General features: G+C 41.1%; 2 protein-coding genes across 2 annotated transcripts; both read right to left on the minus strand.

Annotated features, from left to right (window-relative positions):
• Positions 1-763: 763 nt before the first annotated feature.
• Positions 764-7,551, minus strand: LOC141591565 (ABC transporter B family member 21-like). Its single transcript, XM_074411945.1, has 12 exons — positions 6,593-7,551; positions 6,464-6,518; positions 6,195-6,370; positions 5,753-5,974; positions 5,417-5,655; positions 4,796-5,321; positions 4,438-4,711; positions 3,368-4,218; positions 2,908-3,174; positions 2,561-2,824; positions 2,183-2,476; positions 764-1,200 (listed from the first exon to the last, which is right to left on the minus strand). Exons 1-12 carry the CDS (start codon positions 6,854-6,856, stop codon positions 847-849), a joined length of 3,786 nt encoding a protein of 1,261 aa, XP_074268046.1. The 5' UTR covers positions 6,857-7,551; the 3' UTR covers positions 764-846.
• A 12,604-nt stretch (positions 7,552-20,155) lies between these two features.
• LOC141589645 (uncharacterized) lies at positions 20,156-20,839 on the minus strand. The gene has a single exon (XM_074410279.1). It carries the CDS (start codon positions 20,837-20,839, stop codon positions 20,156-20,158), a length of 684 nt encoding a protein of 227 aa, XP_074266380.1.
• Between the last annotated feature and the right edge of the window lie 4,552 nt (positions 20,840-25,391).

A 25,391-nucleotide genomic window follows, 5' to 3' on the forward strand; every position in this document is an offset into this window, starting at 1 on the left:
TGTTGTGTTGTGAGAGAGGTAAATGATAGGTAAAGTGTAAAGATCTGGGTAAGTAGGCAAACAAATAATCAAGGGTATATCGGTCACTTTTTGATAAAATTTATCGGAAACGTCATCGTGGTGCAATTTTCAAAGAAAAGTGATATTATGGATGTAATTTTCAAAAAAATTTATATAAGGCTGTAATTTTCAAAAAAATGATTTTTATAAGGCTGTAATCAACAATTTTCTCTTAAGTTAAAAGACAAACTTACAAAATTAATCTTTTAGCTTAGCAGAGCAAGCATTGTACAAGTAAAGAAGTCAACCCAGTAACAACAATTTGAACTGTTAGAGAAAAAGATTACGCATCTAACTCAGACCTTGTAGTTTTTGAGCATATACACATTTTTTCTGAGCATATTACCATTTATAAATATAGTTTTTAAGCAATATTATATTTTTTTAGTGTAATGTTTTAGTAAATGTGCTTAAAAACTTTATACTAAATCAAAACTCAAAAACTTTAAAATAAAACTCAGAAAATCAACAATAAGAGGTACTACCTCAGATGTATAGTCTATGAACTGAAATTTTTATCATACGGGGTCAGCTCGGGTTGTATTTGGATTAAAGACAATTTACTATATGAACAATCCAATTACCATAGCTAATCACATATTGTTATAATTCATATTGACTGCGACAGAATGAGTATCTTCTTTTATACAGTAACTTCACAAAAATAACCTCTCGTATTTTTAAAATATATACAAATTGAATATAATTGATTTACACCACAACACATCTCTACTCTCTAGCCAAAACAGGATTCAAATTCAAGATAAATATCAAATTTTAGAACGGTTAGGAAGATGCACTCATATGAAGCGCGACTAAGCTAGCATACAACCCGTCTTTTTGATGGATTAGCTTTTCATGCTTTCCTTTCTCGGCTATGACACCGTTTTTCACCACCGCGATTACATCAGCATTCTTAATGGTGGATAGTCTATGAGCAACGACGACTGTAGTGCGGTTCACCATGACATGATCCAATGCGTCTTGCACAACTTTCTCAGACTCAGCATCAAGTGCACTAGTAGCTTCATCCAACAATAGGATTCTTGGATTTTTTACAATGGCACGAGCAATTGCAACTCGTTGTTTTTGTCCTCCCGATAATTGCACTCCTCGTTCTCCAACAATTGTATCATAACCCTGAAAATAGCTTTCACTCGGTCAAGTTAATGATATGATATATATCGAGACAAGAAAAAATGTTGGGATATTCTATCGTGTAACCCTCTTTTCATTTTTTAAGATGTACCCTTTTTTCTTGCAAAAAAAACTTTGACCGTCAATAACTTTTGGTTACAAGTTCAGAATACGATAAACTTTTTTTTGGTCTTCAGTTTGAAAAAAAATTCACCGACGTCTCAACTCGTTGTCGAGAATTATGGTCGGTCATAGTTTATTCGTTAAAAAAGCTTTGACTAGACCTTGCAAAAGTAACCCGTCCCGATTGACCCGACCCGAAAAGACTGACCCGAGACCGAAGTTACCCGAACTACATCACCCGAAAACCCGAATTGACTCGGCCCGACCCGAACATGACCCGAGTTTTCTTGACCCTAACTGACCCGACCCGAAAATGACCCGATCTGAAACCACCAAACCCGAAAATGACCCGACAAAATATAACTCTAATTGAACCGAAAAGACTTGAAATGACTATTTATCTATTATTCATTGACCCGAAAATGACCCGACCCGAAACAACCCGACTGGCTTGACCCGAAACAGACCCGACAACAAAGCCGAAACAGACCCGAAACCCGAAAAGACCCGTCCCCACCCGAATTAACCCGAATTGAATGAGAGACCCGAACTGACCCGACCCGAATTGGCCCGACCCGAACCCAACCCGTTGACCCGTTTTGCCAGGTCTAGCTTTGACCAACCATAAGTACTACAGGCTACGAGTTCAAAAAGTGGTGATTTTTTTTTTCAAATTCAAGGCATTGACGAGATAATTGGTTTGAAAAAAGATTACCGTTTTCTGAACTCGTAACGTAGAATTATTGTCGGTCAAAGTTTTTTTTGAAAAACGAGGGGTACACGAGAGAATATCCCAAAAATGTTCTTATATGATATTGGAGTGACCCTTTAACTAGGACAACAACGAGGTAATGCACATTACCTGCTGCAAGCTAGAGATGAACTTGTGAGCATTTGCCTGATCAGCAGCAGCGATAATCTCCGCCTCTGTGGCATCCCCTCCCTTTCCATAGGCAATGTTGGCACGAATCGTGTCATTGAATAGAATAGGCTCTTGACTAACAAGACCAATTTGTTGCCTCAACCATTGGAGCTGGAACTTCTGAATTTCAACCCCATCTATGGTAATACACCCAGAATCGGGATCATAAAATCTTTGCAACAACGATACCACAGTCGATTTTCCACTCCCACTTTCTCCAACAAGAGCCACGGTCTGGCATTTAATCACAAGATCACTTATTTATATTAGCATAGAATAGAGAATCAAGTACCATTATTATATTGTTTCGAAAAGTACCTTTCCGTGATGAATATTCAAGCAAAAGTCTCGGAATATCTTAACATCGGGTCTACTGGGATATGTAAAGCTCACATGCTGAAACTCAATATCACCCTTAACTTGTTCCAAAGTAGTCCCTGATTCGTCGCTTGGGTCAATCTTAGATTTGCGATCCAGAATCGAGAACACAGAAGCAGCAGCACTCTTGGCTTTACTAGTATCGGGAGCCAAGGAGCTTGAATGGGATATTCCTATTGCTCCCATGGATAGTGCAAAAAAAACCTGCAATATATCAAATCTTAAGATGTTTTTAACAAAATTATATCACAGAAAGTACGTACAACGGTTTGAGCACAAATACTTACTCGGAACACATCAGCAAAAGTTGTTTTCCCATGGGAAATAAGCTGAGCTCCTGCATAACAACTGAGGGCATAGACACAGAAGAGCAAAACATAGGACATTCCAAAACCCACACCACTAATAACTCCTTGCTTGATTCCAGCATTCATAGGGGCTTCACATTTCTTTTCATAAAGCTGCATTACTTTCTCCTCAGCAGAGAACGACGCAATAGTTCTTATACTCCCTACTGCGTCATTAGCAACATGGCTAGCCTCCTCGTATTTTTTCTGCAATCATAGAAAACGAAGAGGCAAATATCAGCTAACTTGACTCGTAAAGTCACCGGGGTACTTCTGACCTAGATTTTTTCCATGTAATTTAGTTGTCACTGTTGAAAATCTATTTTCCATGTAAATATTTTTTTATAAATATATTACGATCCCAAATAGGCGAAAGTAATGAGAAAGAATGAGTGAAAACCTTAGCATCCTCACTGAAGCCTTTCATGAACTTCAGTTGAAAATAGCCATTGAGACCTAAAAGGGGGATCATTGCAAGGATAATAAAAGCTAAGATCCAATTTGCAAGGAAAGCAATCAGCAGGCCAGATATTGCTGTGGCAAAATTTTGGACGAGCAAACCAAGCGCATCTCCCACCAAACCACGCAAGCTTGCAGCGTCAGACGACAACATTGCGCCAATTGCACCACTTGAATTTTCAGGCTCGTCAAACCAACCGATCTCCATGTGGATCACTTTCTCGAAGCACATTGATCTTATTCTTTGTATTAACTTACACCCAGCCACTGCAAAGAAGTAGGCTCGAGCTGGGTATGATAGTAGTGATGCCACTGCAAGTACTACAAATATTAGCGCCCAAAACCTTGATTCCTTTCTTAACTCATCAGGTGGCTTGAAAAGCATTTTAATCACATCTGATAAGAGTACACCAAACACGGGAAATATAACACCGCTGGCAATGGCAGATAGTACTCCAAGAATTAGAGTTGGTATTTCGGGCTTGTTAAGAGCAGCAAGACGCCTTATTGAGACTTGTGGCCTTTTTTCAGGATGTGCCTCAACGTCACTGTCAGGCGTAGAAGTATCATCAATGTCTATGGGTACTTCAACTACTGGGAATAAGAGACGCTTGCTGCTCAACCTCCTAGAGGACCCGAGGCTTGATGATCGTAAGGACAATCTTTTTTTACTTGCCTGACATGATATATCCCCATCTTTATCAGATTGTCCAGAATCTTTAGTCATTTCCTGTAAATGTATAAGTTGAGAATATGCTCCCTCTGGATCCTTGACTAAGTCAGCGTGCTGACCTGGTTTTGCGCATAGTGCAGAAACAAATATCAATAATGTATGAAAAAACCAAGTGTACCGTGTGCCTAAAAAGGGTCCGGTGTATGGCCGGTAAGGGAACCCACATGTACACAGCTTAACCCATGTGTTGAATGCAGAGAGGCGATTTTGAATGACCCATGATGAAAATTGCATCGTGAATTATGGAGCATTTATTCATAAGGAAGTTACAAGCTTACCTTTCTCAACCACCTCTCCTTGCTGAATGACTGCAATGATATTAGCGTTACGCACTGTACTCAAGCGATGGGCAACTACAACAGTTGTTCTATTTACCATTATCCTGTTTAATGCCTCCTGCACGACCCTCTCAGATTCTGCATCAAGTGCACTAGTAGCTTCATCCAAAAGTAAGATACGCGGATCCTTCAAAATGGCTCGTGCTATAGCGATTCTCTGCTTCTGTCCACCAGATAGTTGAGTTCCGTGATCACCGACCAATGTATCTAGTCCCTACACATGACGAATACCAACGATTTCAAGCCAAATTGTTGAAGGAAAAAGAAATTCACATCAGAAAAAATATACAGTGTAAACCTGTGGTAATTTATCAATAAACTTGGAGGCATTTGCGAGGTCAGTGGCAGTGCTTATCTCTTCGTCTGTAGCTCCATCTTTTCCATACCCAATGTTATCTCTGATTGAAGAACCAAACAATACTGGTTCTTGACTTACAAGGCCGATTTTCTGCCTTAACCATCTTAGCTGATACTCTTTTATGTTGATTCCATCAACTAATACTTCTCCAGCATGTGGATCATAGAATCTCTCAATTAAGCTAATAACAGTTGATTTGCCACTACCACTTTGTCCAACTAATGCTACAGTTGTTCCACTTTTGATCGAAAGAGAAAATCCACGAAAAATTTGCTCATCTGGTCTGGCGGGATAACTAAAATAAATGTCTCTCAACTCAATATCACCGTGAACATCATCAAGAATTTTACCACTTGGATCATAAGGATCAATGTCTGGCTTTCTATTGATGGTTTCAAACATCTTGTATGCTGCGGCTTGACCTGCAGCAAATGCGCTTATGCTCGGTGATGCTTGCCCCAGAGACCTATATGCAATAAAGAACCCCAAATATAATCTAAAGAGTGTCTAATATTGCTGATTATAACAATCTGTTTTCAAGTTTAAATTGAGAATACTCACATGGAACCAGTCAAGACCGCTACCATGACGCTTATGACATCACCCCCAGTGTAATGCCCTTTAAGAAGCATCCTTGCCCCAAACCATATGGCTAAAGCATAACTACAAAAGACAACAAACATAACGACACCCAATCCGGTTCCTGCAGCCAATCCTTCCTTAACACCTGATCTGTAGGCATCGACAATAGACTTGTTGAATTGGGTAATTGCTTGTTTTTCCCCTGTAAAGGAAGCCACCTGAAGCAGAGCATATTACAGACTTACACTGTCAAGTGTATCGCTTAAAACAAGAGATGTGGACAACTAACTTCATAAATCAAGGCAATCCACTCACTGTTCTGATTGAACCAATAGATTGCTCCACAATAACTGCTGCCTTTGCATAAGCAGCTTGCCCTTGTGTCGCTATCTTTGATAACATCATGCCCATAAGTGCACCAGCAAACACAAGCGGAGGTAACGAAGACAGCATGACAAGAGTAAGTAGCCATCCTTTGATAAACGCAACGACAAATCCTCCAAGGAAGGTACAAACTAACTGTATAAATTGCCCTACCTATACAATTGAAAAAAAAAATAGAAGTTTAAATAGAGAACAACAACAACAACATCAGAGCCTTAATCCCAAAATGATTTGGGGTCGGCTGACATGAATCATCCTTTAGAACCGTCCATGGGTGAACGCACAACTCAAAATGTGAAAAAAATAGAAAAGGGAGAAATGAAGTTTAAATAGAGAACATGCATGAAAAATGAGATCAGGTTAAAAATGTTACCTTCTCCCCCATGGCATCTTGTATAAGAACAGTATCACCGGACATCCTCCCAACAACCTCTCCTGTGTTTACTTCTTTGTCAAAAAATGCGACATCTTGCCTGAGAATAGTCTTCAGGTACAAGTTCCTCATCCTTGATGCCTGCCTTTCGCCTGTTACCATCCAGCAAGCCACCTCTACAACAACATACAGAAGTACTTTCATCAGTTGACGATCAGTTCATTCATAAGAGACTCTTAAACACAAGACATAGGGTTCACTATGCTTACGGAGGAATGAAGCTACTCCTGATCCAATGGCCAAATACACGAATTTAAGAGCCACCTACAGTGAAAAGTCCTTCTCATTAGAAGCACAAAATGGGCATGTCAATGAGAACTGCTCGGAAGAAAATTCACCTGAGAGACAGCATGGACGACATGTTTAGTATTTTGATTGTGACCAAAAGCATCAATGAGTTCACCAAAGAGGATGGCTAACATAGGCATGGATACACCATTTCCAGCAGCGCCAATAGAGCCAATGATCATCAGTGCCTTATCAGTAGAGTCTGCAAAAGCGAAGAGCTTGTAGAATGGGACTTTCTTAGCCGCTTCAGTTTCTTTATGATTTTGTCCTGCTGCTTCGCCATTGGATGCTGTCGCTTCATCGACTCCACTCATGTCCTCAACAATTTTAACCAACCCTCTCTGAGAATTTACGTCAATCAAATGAAACCGCAGCCCTCTATCAATTCGGAACACTTATATACTACAAGCCAGCAACCATTGCACCAACACCCTTTTGTTCCATATGATTATATTTACCTGTTATTATAAGCTGGCACAACAATGGACTAGTTCCGTCCCTGTTACACAGAACCAGTGAACCACCGTTGTTTCCAAATGACCCACAATGAAAATTATGTGTCGATAAATATGTCGACAACTCTTAGTTCAAAATATTAGAAGCGCATATAAATATATAATTGAGTGAGTATCGATAGCTGGACAATGTACGTGAAAATAATGTTACAACTGCGGTTGACCCAGCTAGGCATTTCAACAAACACATGGTGCACATGAAACATTAATGGTCCGATATTGTAGGAGAAAATCAAATTTATGAGATTTAATTGATTAATAAAATGTGATACTGGATGATCTAATAATTGATTAATTTTAGTGAATGTTTATGCATTGATCGTCTAACAAATGAATCTCATCGGCACAAGACTTGCCTCGTCCGACCTCTGCCATATTGAATAGTTTACGTTTACTTTTGTATAAGGTCAAACTATCAATCAAAGTATGAAATGAATGTACAAAATTATTTTTATTTTTATGTACATTTTAAAATCGAAAGAATTCAGATTATATATGAATGAGACACTTAAATAACAATCTTTATTGTCTTTTCACACTATTATTTACGCACTTGGTGACTTATAATACATTTTTTTTAGTTTTGTTGGAATGTTAAAGCTCGCTGGTTTTGTAGTTCCTGAGTTATTTCATCGATCGATGTCACTATTCAGGAAGCACCTACTCATGCTCTACACTATGTTTATCAGTAGTTCTTACAGACCTACTTAACTCTAGTTCCTGCATTAAAATAATAGTTTCTTCTCATTAACCCGATTACAAGATTTATTCCTTGTTTTTGTTACTTTATCAAACCCTTCTTAACCTAGTACACAATATCTCACATGCTTTTTGTATTTCTTAAAATTTACGTAGGTTTGCAAGAACTACTGATAAACTATAGTAATAAACGAAGCTAATCATATTGGATGACCTTATTTGTATGATTAGCTAAGAGAGAAAAAAACTAAAAATATTTTTTATTGAGAAAAATGAAAAGTTAAAAATTTTGGTATTCTTTATATTTTTTAATATATATTTTTTTAAAATATAACTTTAAAAGAGAGAAAAAAACTAAAAAGTTAAGTCAACAAATTTAGCCAAATGTCCTTATCTTATCTTTATTAATTCAGAAAACAATACTCAATCTAAGGCGTGCCACGTCATTAATTCAGCCTTTTTTCTTTTCTTTTTTTTTTTGGAAATTCATGTTATGGTGGGACCCGTTAGTGTGCAATGTATTTATTTCTTCAAAATTCCGGTTATACAAACATGCGACAAATTTCGTCTTAGAACAAATTCTATGAAATAATACTATGAAATAATTTTATACATTCCGAATAAGTACAATAGAAATACAAAAAAAAAAAAAACATCCAAAAACATTAATACCGGCCCAAATACATACCCGTTCAATTTTACACGGGTTTAAAACTAGTTTGTAGGATTAGCAAAGAAAAGAAAACATAGTGTCTCATGTGGAGTGGAGTATGCAACTATGCAAGGCTTGGGCTTATCTTTTTTCTTTTTTTTTTTTTTACTTTTATTTTATTATTTGGTATTGGCTTTATTATTTGAAGTATTAAATAACGCGAAGTAATAAAATCCATAAACAGTTACTAGAGTTACTATCTCCCAACCAAACTAAACTATCTATTTTTAAAAATCTGCTTATAAACGGTGACAAAATATTACCAGTCTTCAGCAAGACTTATTACTTTTTTTGTATTTGTCACCGATAGTTTAGTCTAGATAAAAGATAATATTCGGCAACAAAAGAAACATCACAATACGTACTAGAACATAGACTTACCCAGATAAGGTACGTAGAACTAACGTTGAAAAGCTTGGTACAAAAAATATCCTAAATGACACTTTTTGTGATCTTGATCTAAAAATGTTTTATTGTAATTTTTCTTATATATATAAATCGTTTTATTGTTGTAAAAAAAAAAAAAATCTAAAAATGTTTAAAATGGTGCGGCTCTTCACCTTTATAGGCTTGTGGCTTGTCTCACATTCTCACCAACACAAAGAAGAAAAGATTTAAGGGTTTGAATTTTATTAAATGATTAAGCAAATATATAGTTAGTTTAATTTACGTAGTCCGTTTACTATATTTAGACAGGCGTGGGTTACTTGGAGAACACTATGTTGATAATGGCAACTTCGTGTTTACACCCTCCGGACTAACTATTTTAGTTGATAGTTGTTATTACGCGCAATCGACCTATCATTATTGATACAACGGGTTAAATTGACCATTTTATAATAAATAGTAATCATTTTAAATTCCACTTTTAAAAGTTAATGACCATTTTATAATAAATAGTAATCATTTTAAATTCCACTTTTAAAAGTTAATTAACGAACCTGGGAAGGAGGTATACTAGGTCAATCAACGAACCTAGGAAGGGGGGTATAGTAGTTGACCCCTAGAGACGTTCGCCTTATCAGATCATCCTAGCAACTCGTTACTTGGGAGTCTTAAGCGTATATTGGGTATGCCTGAGTGAAATCGGACCATAGGCTTTCCTTATTATTGAATTTGTCTTTACATTTCATTTAGTTAATTACTTGCATTTGTCTTTATTTAGTATTACTTGCATTTCATTTAGTTAATTAGTTTATTAGACAAAATAACCTTCACTTTTATCGGCTTAGCTAAAACTCTTGGATTAAAATCAACTACTAAATTACTAATCCGTTGCTACACCATAAGGGGTACCGTGACTACCGTACGGTTTAAAATATCTCAACAGTTTCAGAGCCTTACAAATTGATATCAAACCCATAACGTGCAGGTTTTACTCATGCACCGGAATAAAGACAACCCAAACATACACTTGACAGGATATTGACTTGATGAGTATTAAACTGCATGCGATATGCAGGCATTGCATAAAATATAGACGATACCCAACTGCTAGTAGGATACGCTGAGACGGTATACAGAAACCGCCTGACTTGAGTATTAAACCGACAGCTTGTATTAAACTACATTAACGGAACCAAACTGAACAACTACATGAGAAGATTTGCAGGCATGACATAAGATTTAAGCAAGATGCCGATTGCCAGCATGCATAAACTACTACATTTAGGTACCAAGTCACTGTAATGCTAACAATCATTGAGTTCACAATTTTTAATGATACTTTGCAATAATTTAACAAAAAATAAATTGATTTTTGATAGGCCAAATACTAGGTCGCTAAATACTAGAATTAGACTACCAAATTAACAATTTATACTATACTCTAGATTACTCCAATTGATAAAGCAATATAGTGCAAGTAAGGGTCGATCCCAAGAGAAGGTCTTTTAAACTAATTACTTGAATTGTAAACTATTGAATACTAATGACAAGTGTATATATTAAGGAATATACGAAGATCTCGTGATAATATCTCGTATCTTATATTGTATATATTGTTAGCTTAAGCTCCAAGCACATTCCCTTTGTATTACCTCATACGTATCTTCACTTTCCTAATTCATGTAACCCTAGTCATTAGGTCTTCATATAAATACTCATGTAATATGCTTTGTTATAATCAAGTCAATATAATACAAACTCTATTTCTCACATGGTATCGAGCCTATAATCGATCTTCATCCTTCTCAATTTTTTTTTTTCCTACTCACACAAATTCCTTCATCATGTCGGGCAGTGGTTCATTCATCCCCAATTCCGCGGATGCTTCCTCCCCTTTTATCATCGTCAATTTTTCCCAATGCCCCGAATTAACTCCACAAAATTACCGAGCCTGGTCGACACAAATTGAAGATTTGCTCCTAGGTTACGATCTTATCAAGTTTGTGGACGGTTCTCACCCTCCACCACCCAAGACCATTGTGGCTGATATGAAAGAAACGACCAACCCTGCTTACTCCACTTGGCTCCGTCAAGATAAATTTATCGGTGCCCTGCCCTTCGTGGTACTATCTCCAAAAGCATTACTCCTCTACTCCTCCAAGCCAAAACTTCGCGTGATATTTGGATGCTCCTTGCGTCCACCTATGCCAACACGTCCCGTGGTCATTTTTTACAGGTCAAGAATCGTCTTCGTCGCATCACCAAGACGACTCAAGACATAACTGAATATATGCAGGCCATTAAAGCCGCCACGGACGAGTTAGCTCACATGGGGAAACCCATGGACAATGAAGACATCATTGCCCAAGTTATCGAAGGACTCGACTATTCAACTTACAGACCTGTCATTGAAGCTGTACGAGCAAGGGACACACTTATCACCTTTGACGCCTTACACGAGAAACTCCTCCAACATGATCTCCTAAACCCCCATCCTACTGATGCTGCACCAAACCTCCCCACCACAGCCCTCACTGCTGCCTACCGTCCTTACAACCGACCCCCACCCAAGTCCACCACCACTGCTGGTATCCTACCCCCACCAAATACCCAACAATCCACCTCCCCATCCTCTAACCAAGCCCCTTTTAAAGGCAAGTGTCAATGGTGCCATTACCAGGGACACTACCTATCCCTCTGTTCAGATTTTAAGCGTCAATTCCCCCATATTACTGTCCCCCCTCGCCCTAGCTACAAACCCAAAACCACCCAAACTCCTCAACTAAACACTGCTGCAACATCGACTGCCACACCTGCCTCTGCTCGTCCTTGGATACTTGACAGCGGCGCCACACATCACATCACCCATGACCTTGACACACTTGCTCTTCATGCCCCATATGATGGAATAGACGATCTTATCATAGGAGACGTCACCTCTCTCCCTATCCAAAATATTGGTTCTTTCTCTTTTCATACTGCTTCTTCCAAAATTAATTTTAACAATGTCTTACATGTTCCGTCTATATCTCGTAACATTCTTTCTATCTCTCAATTATGCCTTGATAATAATGCTATCGCTCTCTTCTCACACTCTGCCTTTTATCTTAAGGAACGGACCTCCGGAGCAATTCTGCTTGAAGGCCGCAATGTTTCAGGGCTTTATGAATGGCTGCCTCCCTCTTCTCCTGTAGCTCTCGTTGGTGCCGTCCCCTCCATCTCCACCTGGCATCATCGTCTTGGTCACCCGTCTACCTCTATCATTAAGCTCATTAGTCAACAGTTTGATTTATCTATTAATTCTATTTCTTCTTTTACGCACTGTAATCCTTGCAATATCAATAAAAGTCATAAATTACCCTTTGCTCTCTCCACACTGTCATCTTCTTCTCCTTTGGAACTTGCTTTTTCGGATGTATGGACTTCGCCTCATTACTCACTCGATAAATTCAAGTACTATGTTATCTTTGTGGATCATTTTACCAAATACATCTGGCTATACCCACTCAAAATCGCAAATCCGACACTCTTGCTGTTTTCACTCGCTTCCGCTCTTTAGTCGAAAAATTCTTTAATCGACCTCTCCTCCAATTATATTCAGATAATGGGGGCGAATACACCAAACTCGCTCCTCTCATTGCATCCTTAGGCATCACTCACCTCACATCTCCTCCCCACACCCCGGAACATAATGGCTATGCGGAGAGAAGACATCGTCACATAGTTGAAACGGGTCTCTCTCTTCTTACCCATGCCGGATTACCTCCCACCTCACTGGTCATATGCTTTTGTCACATGACCACTTATTTGATCAACAGACTCCCTACACCATCCTTACAAAACTCCTCTCCTTATCTTAAATTATTCCAAAAAGCTCCAAACTATCAAAAGCTTCGAAGCTTTGGGTGTTTGTGTTACCCTTGGCTTCGCCCTTATACCTCCAATAAACTGGAACCTCGCTCCAAACCTTGCATTTTTGTGGGATATTCATCGTCACAAAGTGCATACCATTGTCTTGAACCTACCACACACCGAGTCTATACATCCCGACATGTCAAGTTCGTCGAGAATGTATACCCGTATGCTCAAATCTGCAACTCCCCTGCTGCTTTGCCGGATGTCACCTCTTGGTGCTCTTTCTCGCTGCCAGTTATTCTCCCTTCAAATCCCGACCCTGACATACCCACCACACCACCAGCAACTCCCACTCACCCTTCTCCTAACCACTCCCCTGTTTCCACTCCCGAGTCCTCCCCTGCATCAACAACCGACTCTTCCTCCTCCACTCCCACATCTGCCAGCTCCTCTTCCCCCTCTCCTTCTCCTCCACCCCCTCCTCCTCCCCCTCCCTGTCACACCCATGGCACACGCCTATCCCACAATATTCGCAAGCCCAATCCCAAATATGCTAAGCTTGCTCATGTTCCTTCCCCTTCCCACACCCCCACCACTGTAAAACAGGCTCTTGCCGACCCGAATTGGCGTGAAGCTATGTTACAAGAATACTCTGCCCTTCTCAAAAATAAAACCTGGTCACTTGTTCCCTCCACTCCCTCCTACAATGTCATAGGTTGCAAATGGATTTTTCGGATAAAATATAATCCGGACAATTCAATTGCCAAGTACAAAGCTCGCCTAGTCGCCAAGGGTTTCAACCAGCGCCCGGGCATCGACTATTCTGAGACATTCAGTCCGGTCGTCAAGCCGGCCACTGTCCGTCTCATCCTCTCTCTTGCAGTCACTCGTAGCTGGTCTCTTAAACACCTTGACATAAATAATGCCTTCCTACAAGGGTCTCTCACTGACACCGTTTTCATGTCCCAACCTCCGGGTTTTGTAGATGCTTCATTCCCGTCCCATGTGTGTCGTCTGTCCAAAGCCATTTATGGCCTCAAACAGGCCCCTCGCGCGTGGTACACTGAACTTACTAATTATCTCCTCTCCTACGGTTTTCGACAATCCTGCTCGGACCCGTCTCTGTTTATCTATCAACATTCCGCTGCTCTCATTTATCTACTGGTTTATGTCGATGACATTATTATAACCGGTCCAAATTCCACCTCTCTTTCGTCCTTCCTTACATCTTTCTCTACCCGTTTCTCCTTGAAGGATCTTGGTTTTCCATCATACTTTTTGGGCATAGAAGTTACTCCCTCCCCCACCGGTCTTACCCTTACTCAAACCAAATATCTCCATGATCTGCTTGCTCGGTTTCACATGGCAGATTGCAAGCCATCCCCCACACCACAATCCTCTTACCCACCCCTTACCTCTAACTGTGGCGCACTTATCACCAATGTCACTGAATATCGAGCTATCATTGGCTCCCTTCAGTACTTATCCCTTACCCGTCCTGACATAGCCTTCTCTGTTAACAAACTAGCGCAATTTATGCAGTCCCCTTGTACAGCTCACTGGCAGGCACTTAAGCGTCTCCTACGGTACCTCAATGGCACCTTACATGCTGGGCTTCCTTTGTTTCGTGACTCTCCACTGCTTCTCCATTGCTATTGTGATGCGGATCATGCCGGTGACAACGATAACTATGTCTCCACCTCGGGTTATCTTGTTTACTTGGGCAAGAATCCTATATCATGGGTGTCTCGTAAGCAACGAACTCTAGCTCGTTCCACCACTGAGGCTGAGTTTCGCGCCATTTCTGATGCCTCGGCCGAGTTGATTTGGGTGCAAAACCTCCTGCAGGAATTGGGTGTTACTTCCGTTGCTCCCCCAGTGATTTTCTGTGACAATTTAGGTGCTACCCAATATTCCGTCAATCCCGTCTTCCATTCTCGTATGAAGCACGTTGCTCTTGCTTTTCATTTTGTCAAGGAACAGGTAGCTAAAGGGTTGTTACGTGTTTCTCACATTTCGGGTTCCGATCAACTTGCTGATATCCTTACCAAGCCGTTGCCTCGTCCCCGGTTTTACTCATTGCTTCTCAAGCTTGGCCTTTCCTTTGGATCGTCCAGCTTGCGGGGGCGTATTAAGGAATATACGAAGATCTCGTGATAATATCTCGTATCTTATATTGTATATATTGTTAGCTTAAGCTCCAAGCACATTCCCTTTGTATTACCTCATACGTATCTTCACTTTCCTAATTCATGTAACCCTAGTCATTAGGTCTTCATATAAATACTCATGTAATATGCTTTGTTATAATCAAGTCAATATAATACAAACTCTATTTCTCACAGTATAAACAAACAATGGTTATCAACAATGACAAACAATAGATGAACATAGATAAAGGGGGGGTTTTGAGTTGATTGGTAACATGAAAACAAAGTAAAGTTGCAATCTTTTTCTAACAAGCAATATGACAAACACTTGGTGAGTAAGAAAATTCAATATTAAGGGGGACTTGGTGTAACAAGGCTCAACAACTACTTCCTAAGCATAAAGATCCTCTCTTTTCCTTCCCTCAACAATTACTCAACTACTAATGTAAGATAATGACTACTTACTCCTAAGCTAGAGTAGTTGGTCCTACTAATATGGTCACCTAATTGAAAACCACAACAAGGTTTGCATAAAAGAGCATTAAGAACAAAAGCCAAACAAAAGTACCAAGATTAATCCTTTAGGAGGCTTAATCCAACTATCCCAAGGAGCAACATACAAGTTCCACTCACAAAGATACAAACTTTAATCCAACTTCATAAAGATGCAAGCTTGCTACAAGGATTGCAATAGTAAGATGATTAACATGCAAGGTTCATGACTCCTAACATAGTAACATCCAACATAAACAATGAAATCAAGGAAACATGTAATAATTATTGAGGAAAGGTTAAGAGGTTCTTACAAACTTAAGGAGAGTAGTGTCTCACCAAATTACACCAAGAAAAAGGTCTAGCCTTCCATAACCATGGATGAATCCAAGAGTTGTGGAAAGATTGACATGAAAATCCAATGAAAGCTTACAACTTTTACCCAAATACTAAATATTCTTCTCTTACAAGTCTTTTGTGAATTGCTAATAATTAGGAGATTAGATGATAATAGGAGAGTTCAAAACATGGGGTATATATATGGCTGCACTCCTTTCTAGGTTAAAGACCGAGATGGGCCTTCAACTTCCACAAAACACGGCTCTTAAATTTCGCGAGACAGACCAAACCGCAGGCTCCGGCCTGGACCGCAGGCTCCGGCGGATACCGCATGCTCCGGTGTGGACCGCAGGCTGCGGTTGGGGTCTGATGATTTTTCCTCATTTGCTTGTCATCACCTTGATCCCCCTTTGTCTTGGTTCCGTTGGTAAAGGGTTCTAAACGATGAATCTATCCCATTCCTTTGAGCTTGGGTCGGGACTTTGGAAGCTTGTCTCGACCTTGACTTGTTGACCGCTCGGCTTTGACTTTGGTTGACTTTTTAAGTTGACTTCGCGCCTTTGTATCCTATAAATCATAGCTAACTCAAGCAAGCAATCAAACCAAAACTTCCTTATTTCAATGACAAAACACTCCATTTGGCCACTTAGATTACCTAACAACACTTAATTGACTCGACTCTATTTGACGCTATCAAATACCCCCACACTTAGACTTTTACTCGTCCCGAGTAAAACCCGAAACAAGCAATTGCCGAAGTCCAAGAACTAGTGTAGGCGCAATTGACCACTCTTCCCTCACTACAACCTTCTTATAACTCCCTCTTAGACAATCCACCAATTGAAACGAAAAATCTAGACTCAAAGTTTTACACACTCTCTTCTCTCACTCCCCCTCCTTATTACTCCCTCTTACAAAGACACGACATACCACCAACTCCGACTCATTACGCAACTCCACCCTTCTTATATCACCAACAAGAGGTGGCAACTCTCACCTTATCCCAAGGTGGAAGCAAAGTGGCCTAAGCAACTCCTAAATCATCCTATTACACCACTTATATCACCCCCTTATCACTCCAAGCAAAGTATGATCATGCTACTTGGTTGGCCACACTCCTATGCAAATCAACAACCAAAGTAGCCAAAACAAAAATCCACCAATTTGGGACAAGTATTTGTGACTCAAAATGAAATTAAATTCTAATCTAGCGTCCTTCCAAGACCCTCCTTATCACTCCCTTCTTATCCCTCCATCTTTTTGGTGGTGCATTTTTCAATTTTTTTGTTGAAAATCCCTCATTTTGCCTAAAGTGCCCTTTCGGGTTTTCACCTTAGCTTGTCCTTTCCTCTCATGGTGGCTCGCAACTCATTTCTTCATTTTGCCCGGAATGCCCTTTCGGGTTTTCATCCCGTCCTCGGCCACCTTTCCCAATCTTGCCTAGGCGCCCACCCTTGTGGGTTTTCACCTAGCCGGGATTTTCGTTTTTTTTTTTTTTTTTTTTTTTTTTTTTTTTTTAGCATTAAACAACAAGAAGTTTACATATATTACAATTCAAAATCCTCCCCCACACTTACATTCCACATTGTCCTCAATGTGGAGGAGTCACAAACTTTTTCTTCAAGAATGAGAACCCGAGGCACCCCCTTGATCATGGGTGCCTTGGTTCTTCCACCTTCTTTCTCTTGCTTGCCTCACTCTCTTGGCCCTTTCATAGGCCTCCTCAACTTGCGGCTCGGTGATTGTTTGGTGAAATTGGGGGTCATTTTGGTGAAGGGTCATACCGAAATGGCCACGGATGAGGCCAAGAGAGTCCTCTTGAGCTTGAGCATCTTCAAAGGAGTCTTCAACATATTGGTGGTGCCTCTCATTTTGCACCCCGAATTGTTGAGTTGCTTGCTCTCGCCATGCATTTTGGGCCCTCCACATGGCTTGTTGTTCTTCCATGTACTTGGCTTGTTGTTGTTGCCAAGCATAGGCCTCATCTTGCCTTTTAGCCATCTCTTGAAGCATTTTCATTTGGGCCTTTTCGGCCTCCGCACTCAAGCGTTGGTGCTCCATGCTAGCCACCCTCCATTGATCTAAACTTTCAAGCCTTGGCGTTTGTTGTTGTTGCCAAGCCCGGTTTTCTTCCACCCTTCCACTAATAGTGGCAAAAACCTCCCTTGTATCTTTGAAGTAGTCATACATAGTTTGTTGCCAAGGGGCAACCGGGGTAGAGCTTCCCCCCGCTTCATACATAGGGGTGTCTTGATGGGTGGTGTGAGTAGAGAAGGGGGGTTGGTGGGAAGTACTCTCAAGGTGGTGAACCTCATGTTCCCCTTCTCTTCTTTCTTCTTCTCTTCCTTTTTGACTTTGAGCTAACAAGTTGGGTGCCTCCGGATCGGGATGGCAAAAGAATTCACGTGCCATGTGCCCGCTTGGTAGTGGGGAGCGTGGTGGCCTAGGGAGAATTAGGTAGCCTTGTTCATGTGCTCCCAACCATATTCCTCTCAAGGGTCTTGTACTAAGAGTGTGGAACATCTTGTATTTCTCAAGAGCCATGCTATGGTACACATTAAATCCCCCACACTTGTTCACCTTTTGATTGTCGGGGACACCCCCATCATAGTAATCCACAAAGAAAGATATTAACCCACCTTGGTTAATTTTTCCACCCCCTTGCTTGGTGCGATGTTTGATGCAAGAATCAATGAAGAGCTTAGCCCAATCCGGGCATCCAACTCCTTCCGGCAACATGGCATAAATCCAAGACCTCACGGTTCGGTTGACTTTTGTGGGTTCACCCACGGAAGTGAAAAGAGAGGTGAGAAAACGGCCTAACAAACGGATGACGGGATTGGTTATTTGAGAAACTTTGTCATCTTTGTTTGTGACTCTCGTACCCGTTAGCTCCTCCCACAAATACTCAAGTCTACCCGGGGCCACAACAATGTCGGAAGGGGGCATGGAAAAATGAAGTATTTTCCTAATGGTGTCATAGGTCTCCGTATGCCACTTCTTGTTCAAACGGAATTTCACAACTTTCTCACCACTCTCCCAAGACAATCTCCTCGGATACCGTAGAAATGAACTCATAAGCATAGGAACGGTAAGTGTCGTGCCAACCATCATCGGTCAAGTAGTACTCAAGTCCAACCTTCCTCATCATAGGCCTAGCAATTTCCATGAACCCAAGGGTCTCCAAAGTGGTGTCATCAAGAAAAGTGGTGGTAATAAGGGGATGGCGTCTAGGCTCTACTAGCCGGTCATGAATTTTTTTGTGTTTGGCGGTCATGTTTTCCCATCCCATGTATACCTCCTCACACTCATCCTCACTACCCTCTTCAATTTCTTCCTCCGGCTCCTCCACCACTCGTCTCTTACCTTTCCTAGAAGTAGGTTCTCTTGTTCTTGTCATTGTTCCTACAAGGAGTTTAGAGACTACAAACAACAATAATCACTCAAAATTTGTTTTGCACTCTTTGAGGCAAATCAACAAACACCTTGAGTGCACTAACTTAAGGAAAGTGTAAATGGTGTTTTGATGATTCCTCTAACCTTACCCAGAAAAATTTTACTACCAACAAGACAAGTAACAACAAATAAACAACAATAATCCAAATAATTAACTAAACTAAGCTAATTTTCGAATTAATAACCAAATAAGCATTGAAAGTTTGGTTTGGTGGTTATACCTCCCCGAATTCCACAAATTATTGCTTGTTGTTGTTAATTGATGCTAGGAAACCCCTTCTTGGCCCTTAAATTTTCCTCTTGAAGCTTCAATTGGTACCCGGATTTTCTAGGGTTCTTGAACACAATTGGGGGAATTCTGAAATTTGAGTGATTTTGAAGAGATTAATGGGTGTTAAAGATGGAAAGGAAGAGATATGGGTAAAAATGAGTGAATTTGTTGGAAGTTTGAGTGATTTAGGAGGGATTTGGTGAGATTTTGAGGGGTAAGGTTGTTTTTTGCTCTTGCTTTGGTCGACACAAATGAAGGGAACAAGAGATGAGTCGGGTTTTTTTCTTGAGCTTTAGAAACAAAACAGTCAAAACCGCAGGCTGCGGTGGGGGCCGCAGGCTCCGGTGAGAGCCGCAGGCTCCGGTGAGGGCCGCAGGCTGCGGTGAGGGCCTGTTCCGAATTTTTTTGTGTTTTGTTTCCTTGGCTTTTTGATCAAATTTGAGTGTGTTTCCTTGGATGCTTGAACCGACTATGCCTTTGCTTCATTATTTCCCCATCCGTGTTCCATGATTCTCTTCAAAAATTACTTCCAAAATCCTTCATTACTTAAAAAGAATGTTAGTAACTTCATTGAATGTTTAATGCATTTTATTGACAATAATATAAATGACGGAATTGAAAATGACAAGAATTTAAATTCTATCTATGGAAAGCGGTAAATTCTACACTAAAGAAAGGATATGTACAAAGGTTGTCGTATGTTTAACGTCGATGGCTTGACTTAGTGTTCCTCTTGATCATGTTTGGTAATTGGGGTCTTCCAAATCGACTTCTTCCACCAAATGTGGATCCATGCCTTCATGATATTCTTTAAGTCGTTGTCCATTCACTTTGATCATCTTTCCCGTGCTTGGGTTCTCGACTTCGACCGCCCCATGATGGTGGACTTTTCTTACAATGAACGGCCCAAACCACTTTGATCTTAGCTTCTCAGAAAACAACTTTAGCCTATTTTGGAAGACAAGAACTTTGGTTCCTTCCTTGAAAACCCGCCGACTTATCATTCGATCATGCCATATTCTAGCTTTCTCCTTGTATATGGCGGCATTATCATAAGAGTCAAGACGGATTTCTTCAATTTCTTGAAGTTGAAGCTTCCGATGGAGGCCCGCATCGTCTATGTTTTGGTTGAAAGATTTGATGGCCCAATAGGCTTTATGCTCCACTTCCAAAGGAAGGTGACATGCCTTTCCATAAATGAGTCGGTACGGGGACATACCAATTGGTGTCTTGTAAGCGGTGCGGTACGCCCAAAGAGCGTCATTTAGCCTTTGACTCCAATCCTTCCTATCGGGGTTCACTGTTTTTTGTAAGATACTTTTGATCTCCCGATTGGATACCTCCGCTTGCCCATTTGTTTGTGGGTGGTAAGCGGTGGAGACTTTGTGCACGACCCCGTATTTCTTTAACAACCCTTCCATTATCCGATTGCAAAAGTGAGTGCCCCGATCACTTATCAACGCCCTTGGATAGCCAAACCTCGAGAAAATATGGCTTTGCATGAAACTTGAGACCGTTCTTGCATCATCATTCCTAGTTGGTATGGCCTCAACCCACTTTCAAACATAGTCTACCGCCAAAAGAATATAGAGATAGCCATCCGATTTGGGGAATGGTCCCATGAAGTCTATCCCCCACACATCAAAGACCTCCAAGTATAGCATGGGTTGTTGAGGCATTTCGTTCCTCCTTGATATGTTTCCAACCCGTTGGCACTTGTCACAAGTCTTTGTGAAGATGTGAGCATCTTTAAAGATGTTTGGCCAATAGAACCCGCTTTCAATAATTTTCCGGGCCGTCCTTTGGGGTCCAAAGTGGCCTCCACAAGCATATTCATGGCAATGTCTAAGGATGGGTGGTATCTCTACATCCGGCACACATCTTCAGATGACTTGGTCTTGACACATTTTCCATAGATAAGGGTCATCCCATATGTAGAATCGGGAATCGGCCTTGATCTTGTTCCTTTGACTTGATGATAAAGAAGTTTGAAACTTCTTAGTCACCATGTAGTTTACCAAGTTGGCATACCATGGCTCCGTCATCCTTAAACTATAAAGAGATTCATGAGGCAAACTCCCATCAACTACCCCCATTCGTTGCATTTGTTGATCATTAAGTTGTAGTCGACTTAGGTGGTCGGCCACCACATTTGCCACTCCATTTTTCTCTCTTATCTCTATGTCAAACTCACTAAGTAAGAGAACCCACCTCATTAATCTTGGTTTGGTGTCTTTCTTGCTCACAAGTTGAGTGATGGACTTGTGATGGGTATAGACAATAACCTTGACTCATAGTAAGTAAGATCGGAACTTCTCTAGAGCATATACCACCGCCAAGAATTCCTTCTCGGTTGTAGTGTAGTTCCTTTGGGCATCGCTTAGAAGGGAAGAGGCATATTGAATGACATATGAAGCTTTGTCATCCTTTTGTCCCAATACGGCTCCAATGGCAAAATCGCTTGCATCGGTCATGATCTCAAAAGGCCGATCCCACTTGGGTGCTTGAATGATTGGGGCCGAAATAAGTCTCTCTTTCAACAAGTCAAATGCTTCCCTACAATGATCATCAAACACGAACTCCACATCCTTGTGCAAAAGTTTGCACAAGGGGTTAGCGATTTTGGAGAAATCCTTAATAAATCTTCGATAAAAACCCGCGTGTCCTAAGAACGACCTCACGTCTCAAGTATTAGATGGATACGGCAAGGTTTTAATCACATCCACCTTTGCCGTATCCACCTCAATCCCTCTTTTCGACACTATGTGTCCTAACACGATTCCGCTACTCACCATTAAGTGACACTTTTCAGAATTTAAAACAAGGTGAGAGTCTATACACCGTGATAGGACCATAGCGAGATGGTCTAGACACGAGTCAAATGAGTCCCCATAGATGGTGAAGTCATCCATGAAGACCTCCAAAATACGCTCCACATAGTCCGAGAAAATGCTCATCATGCATCGTTGGAAAGTGCCGGGGGCATTGCACAATCCAAAGGGCATGCGGCGGTAAGCATAAGTACCAAATGGGCAAGTAAAGGTTGTTTTGGATTGGTCCTCCGGGTGAATGGGGATTTGAAAATACCCGGAATACCCATCCAAAAAACAATAGTACTCTTTCCCACCTAACCTCTCTAGCATTTGATCTAGAAAGGGTAGAGGGAAATGGTCCTTCAAAGTGACTTGGTTGAGGCGGCGATAATCAATACACACCCTCCATCCCGTTTGTAAACGGGTGGGGATCAATGCCCCTTGAGTGTTTTTGACTACCGTCACCCCTCCCTTATTTGGCACTACTTGAGTAGGACTCACCATTGGGAGTCACTAATTGGAAAGATAATACCCATTTGGAGAAGTTTGATAACTTCTTCCTTGACAACTTCCATCATAGGTGGATTAAGCCTCCGTTGTGGTTGCCGGACGGGTTTTGCATCCTTTTCCAATCGAATTTTGTGCATGCAATTGCTTGGGCTTATCCCCTTAATATCCGCAATGCTCCATCCAAATGCTTCTTTATGTTTCTTGAGCATGCTCACCAATCTTTCTTCTTGGTCAACTTTGAGTTTGTTGGAGATGATCAATGGGAGGGTATTGTTTTCTCCCACAAAAATGTATTTGAGGTGATTTGGGAGAGGTTTTGGTTCATGTTTTGGGGGTTTAAGGATAGAGGGGAGTGGTCTTTCAAGATTTGCATCTAAGGGGAGGAAGGGTGAAAGGGATGTGTGTTCTTGAAAAGCTAAAGTTTCAATTGGGGCAGGGACTTCCCGCAGGCTCCGGTGCACACCGGAGGCTCCGGTGTCTACCGCAGGCTCCGGTGTGGGCCGGAGGCTCCGGTGGGAGTCTGGAAGTTTTCCTTGAGTTTCCCCTTTAGGTGCTTCCTTTGGAGGGTCTTCCTTCTCCAACTCCTCTAGGCTTTCCTGCACATCTTGAGACAAAACTACACGCAAACCCTCGTGTTCCAAATCATTAGTAAGGGCCACCTCAAGAGGGTCCCTTTGACACAACATATAAATTTGAGAGACAATTGGTTCAATGATGTCCAAGAAATAACATGAATGTGAATCGCTAGGTTGTTTCATAGCATCATAGATGTTGTACGTGAGTTTCTTCCCATCAAATTCCATAGTGAGGTTCCCATTAGACACATCAATCTTGGTTTTAGAGGTCTTCATAAAAGGCCTCCCCAAAAGGATTGGAGTGGCCCTCGAGTCGGCTTCCATGTCAATAACATAGAAGTCGGCCGGGAAGGTTAAGTGATCTACCTCTACCAACACATCCTCCACCATTCCCTTTGGGTATATGTTTGAGCGATCCGCAAGTTGGATCACTACATCGGTTTTGTTCAATGGTGGAAGTCCCAAGGTCTCATAGAGGGCATATGGCATAACATTGATTGATGCACCAAGGTCTAACATAGCATGAGTGAAACTTTTGTCCCCAATAGAGCATGGTATGGTGAACATCCCCGGGTCGCCACACTTTTTGGGAAGTGATTTTTTAAAAATTGCGGAGACATGTTCACTTACCCGTACTCTTTGGGTTCCCTTTCTTGGGCTTCTCCTAGGTGTGCAAAGTTCCTTGAGAAACTTTGCATACCTCGGTACACCTTTCAAAAGATTTAACAAAGGGATATTTACTTCACACTTCCTAAAAGTTTCATAGAGATCCTCATCTCTTGCGACTCTTTTAGAATGTGTGAGAGCATTAGGAAAAGGTACCTCCACAACATATTCTCTCTCGATCTCCTCAATATGATCCTTGGTTTTGTTGCTTTCACTCTTTTCTTTGTCATTCCTCAAGGGACTCTTCTCCTCTTCCCCATTAGTTTTAGAGGGTGTCTCTTTCTCTTTTTCAACCACTAGCTCTTCTTCAATTTGTTCTTCAATGTGAATGACCCTCTCATGTGACTTGGCCTTTCTCTTCTTCTTCTTCTTCGGGGGAGATTCTAGGGTTCTCCCCTTTCTCAAAGTCATGGAGCTTGCATTTTCCTTTGGTGGAAATGTTGTAGATGGAATCGAGTTAGAGTTCCTTTGATTGTTCTTGGCCATTTCTTGTGCAAGTTGGCCAAGTTGGATCTCAAGGTTCTTCACCCTAGCATCACTTGAAATTTTGTCCGCATCCATCTTGTCAAACCTCTTGGTATTTTCGGCTTGTCCTTTCATGATCATCTTAAACATCTCATTTGTAGACAAATCTTCATTTCCTTGGGAGGAAGAGCCCCCTCCTTGTTGGAAGTTCTTGTGGTTACCTTGGAAATTCCCTTGGTGTCCTTGGTTTCCAAATTGGAAGGATCCTCCCTTGGCTTGTTGATGATTGTTGTTTCTTTGGTAATTGGAGTTTTGTCCTTGCGAGTTGGAGTTCTTCAAGTGGTTGAATTGACCATTTTGGAAGCTCTTGGAAGTATCCCCTCCCCAACTAAGGTTTGGATTGTCCCTTGACCCAATGTTGTAAGTATTGCCGCTCGGATCATACTTATAATACCCTCCCCCATTGGGGTTCCTAGAGTTGTATTGACCGTGCATCATGGCACTCACATTCTCCTTGCTTATTCCTTGCTCTTCCATGATGGGACAAGTTTCCATTGGGTGTGGCCCTTGACAAAAATTACACTCCACATTAGATCCTTGTGCTCCTCCTTGATTGTTCCCCACTAGTTGAGCAACCATTTTTGTGAGATCATCTACGGTTTTCTCAAGCTTGTGGGTGGAAGGAGAAGGTGTCTCAATGGAGTTAAGAGTCTTTGACCCTCGGCTTCTTCCATAGTTCCTTGTGCTAGCGGCCAACCTTTCTATGATCTCATTTGCCTCCGCCACGGAATAGTTGTCAACTCCACCACCCGTAGCGGAATTAACCATAATTTGGTATTGTTGTGTAAGACCATCACAAAAGTTGACGAATAGGTCATCACCACTAAGACCATGGTAAGGACATTGAGCAACTAACTTCTTGAATCTCTCCCAATACTCATACA

This window comes from Silene latifolia, chromosome 7 (assembly GCF_048544455.1).
Source record: "Silene latifolia isolate original U9 population chromosome 7, ASM4854445v1, whole genome shotgun sequence".
NCBI classification, from domain to species: domain Eukaryota; kingdom Viridiplantae; phylum Streptophyta; class Magnoliopsida; order Caryophyllales; family Caryophyllaceae; genus Silene; species Silene latifolia.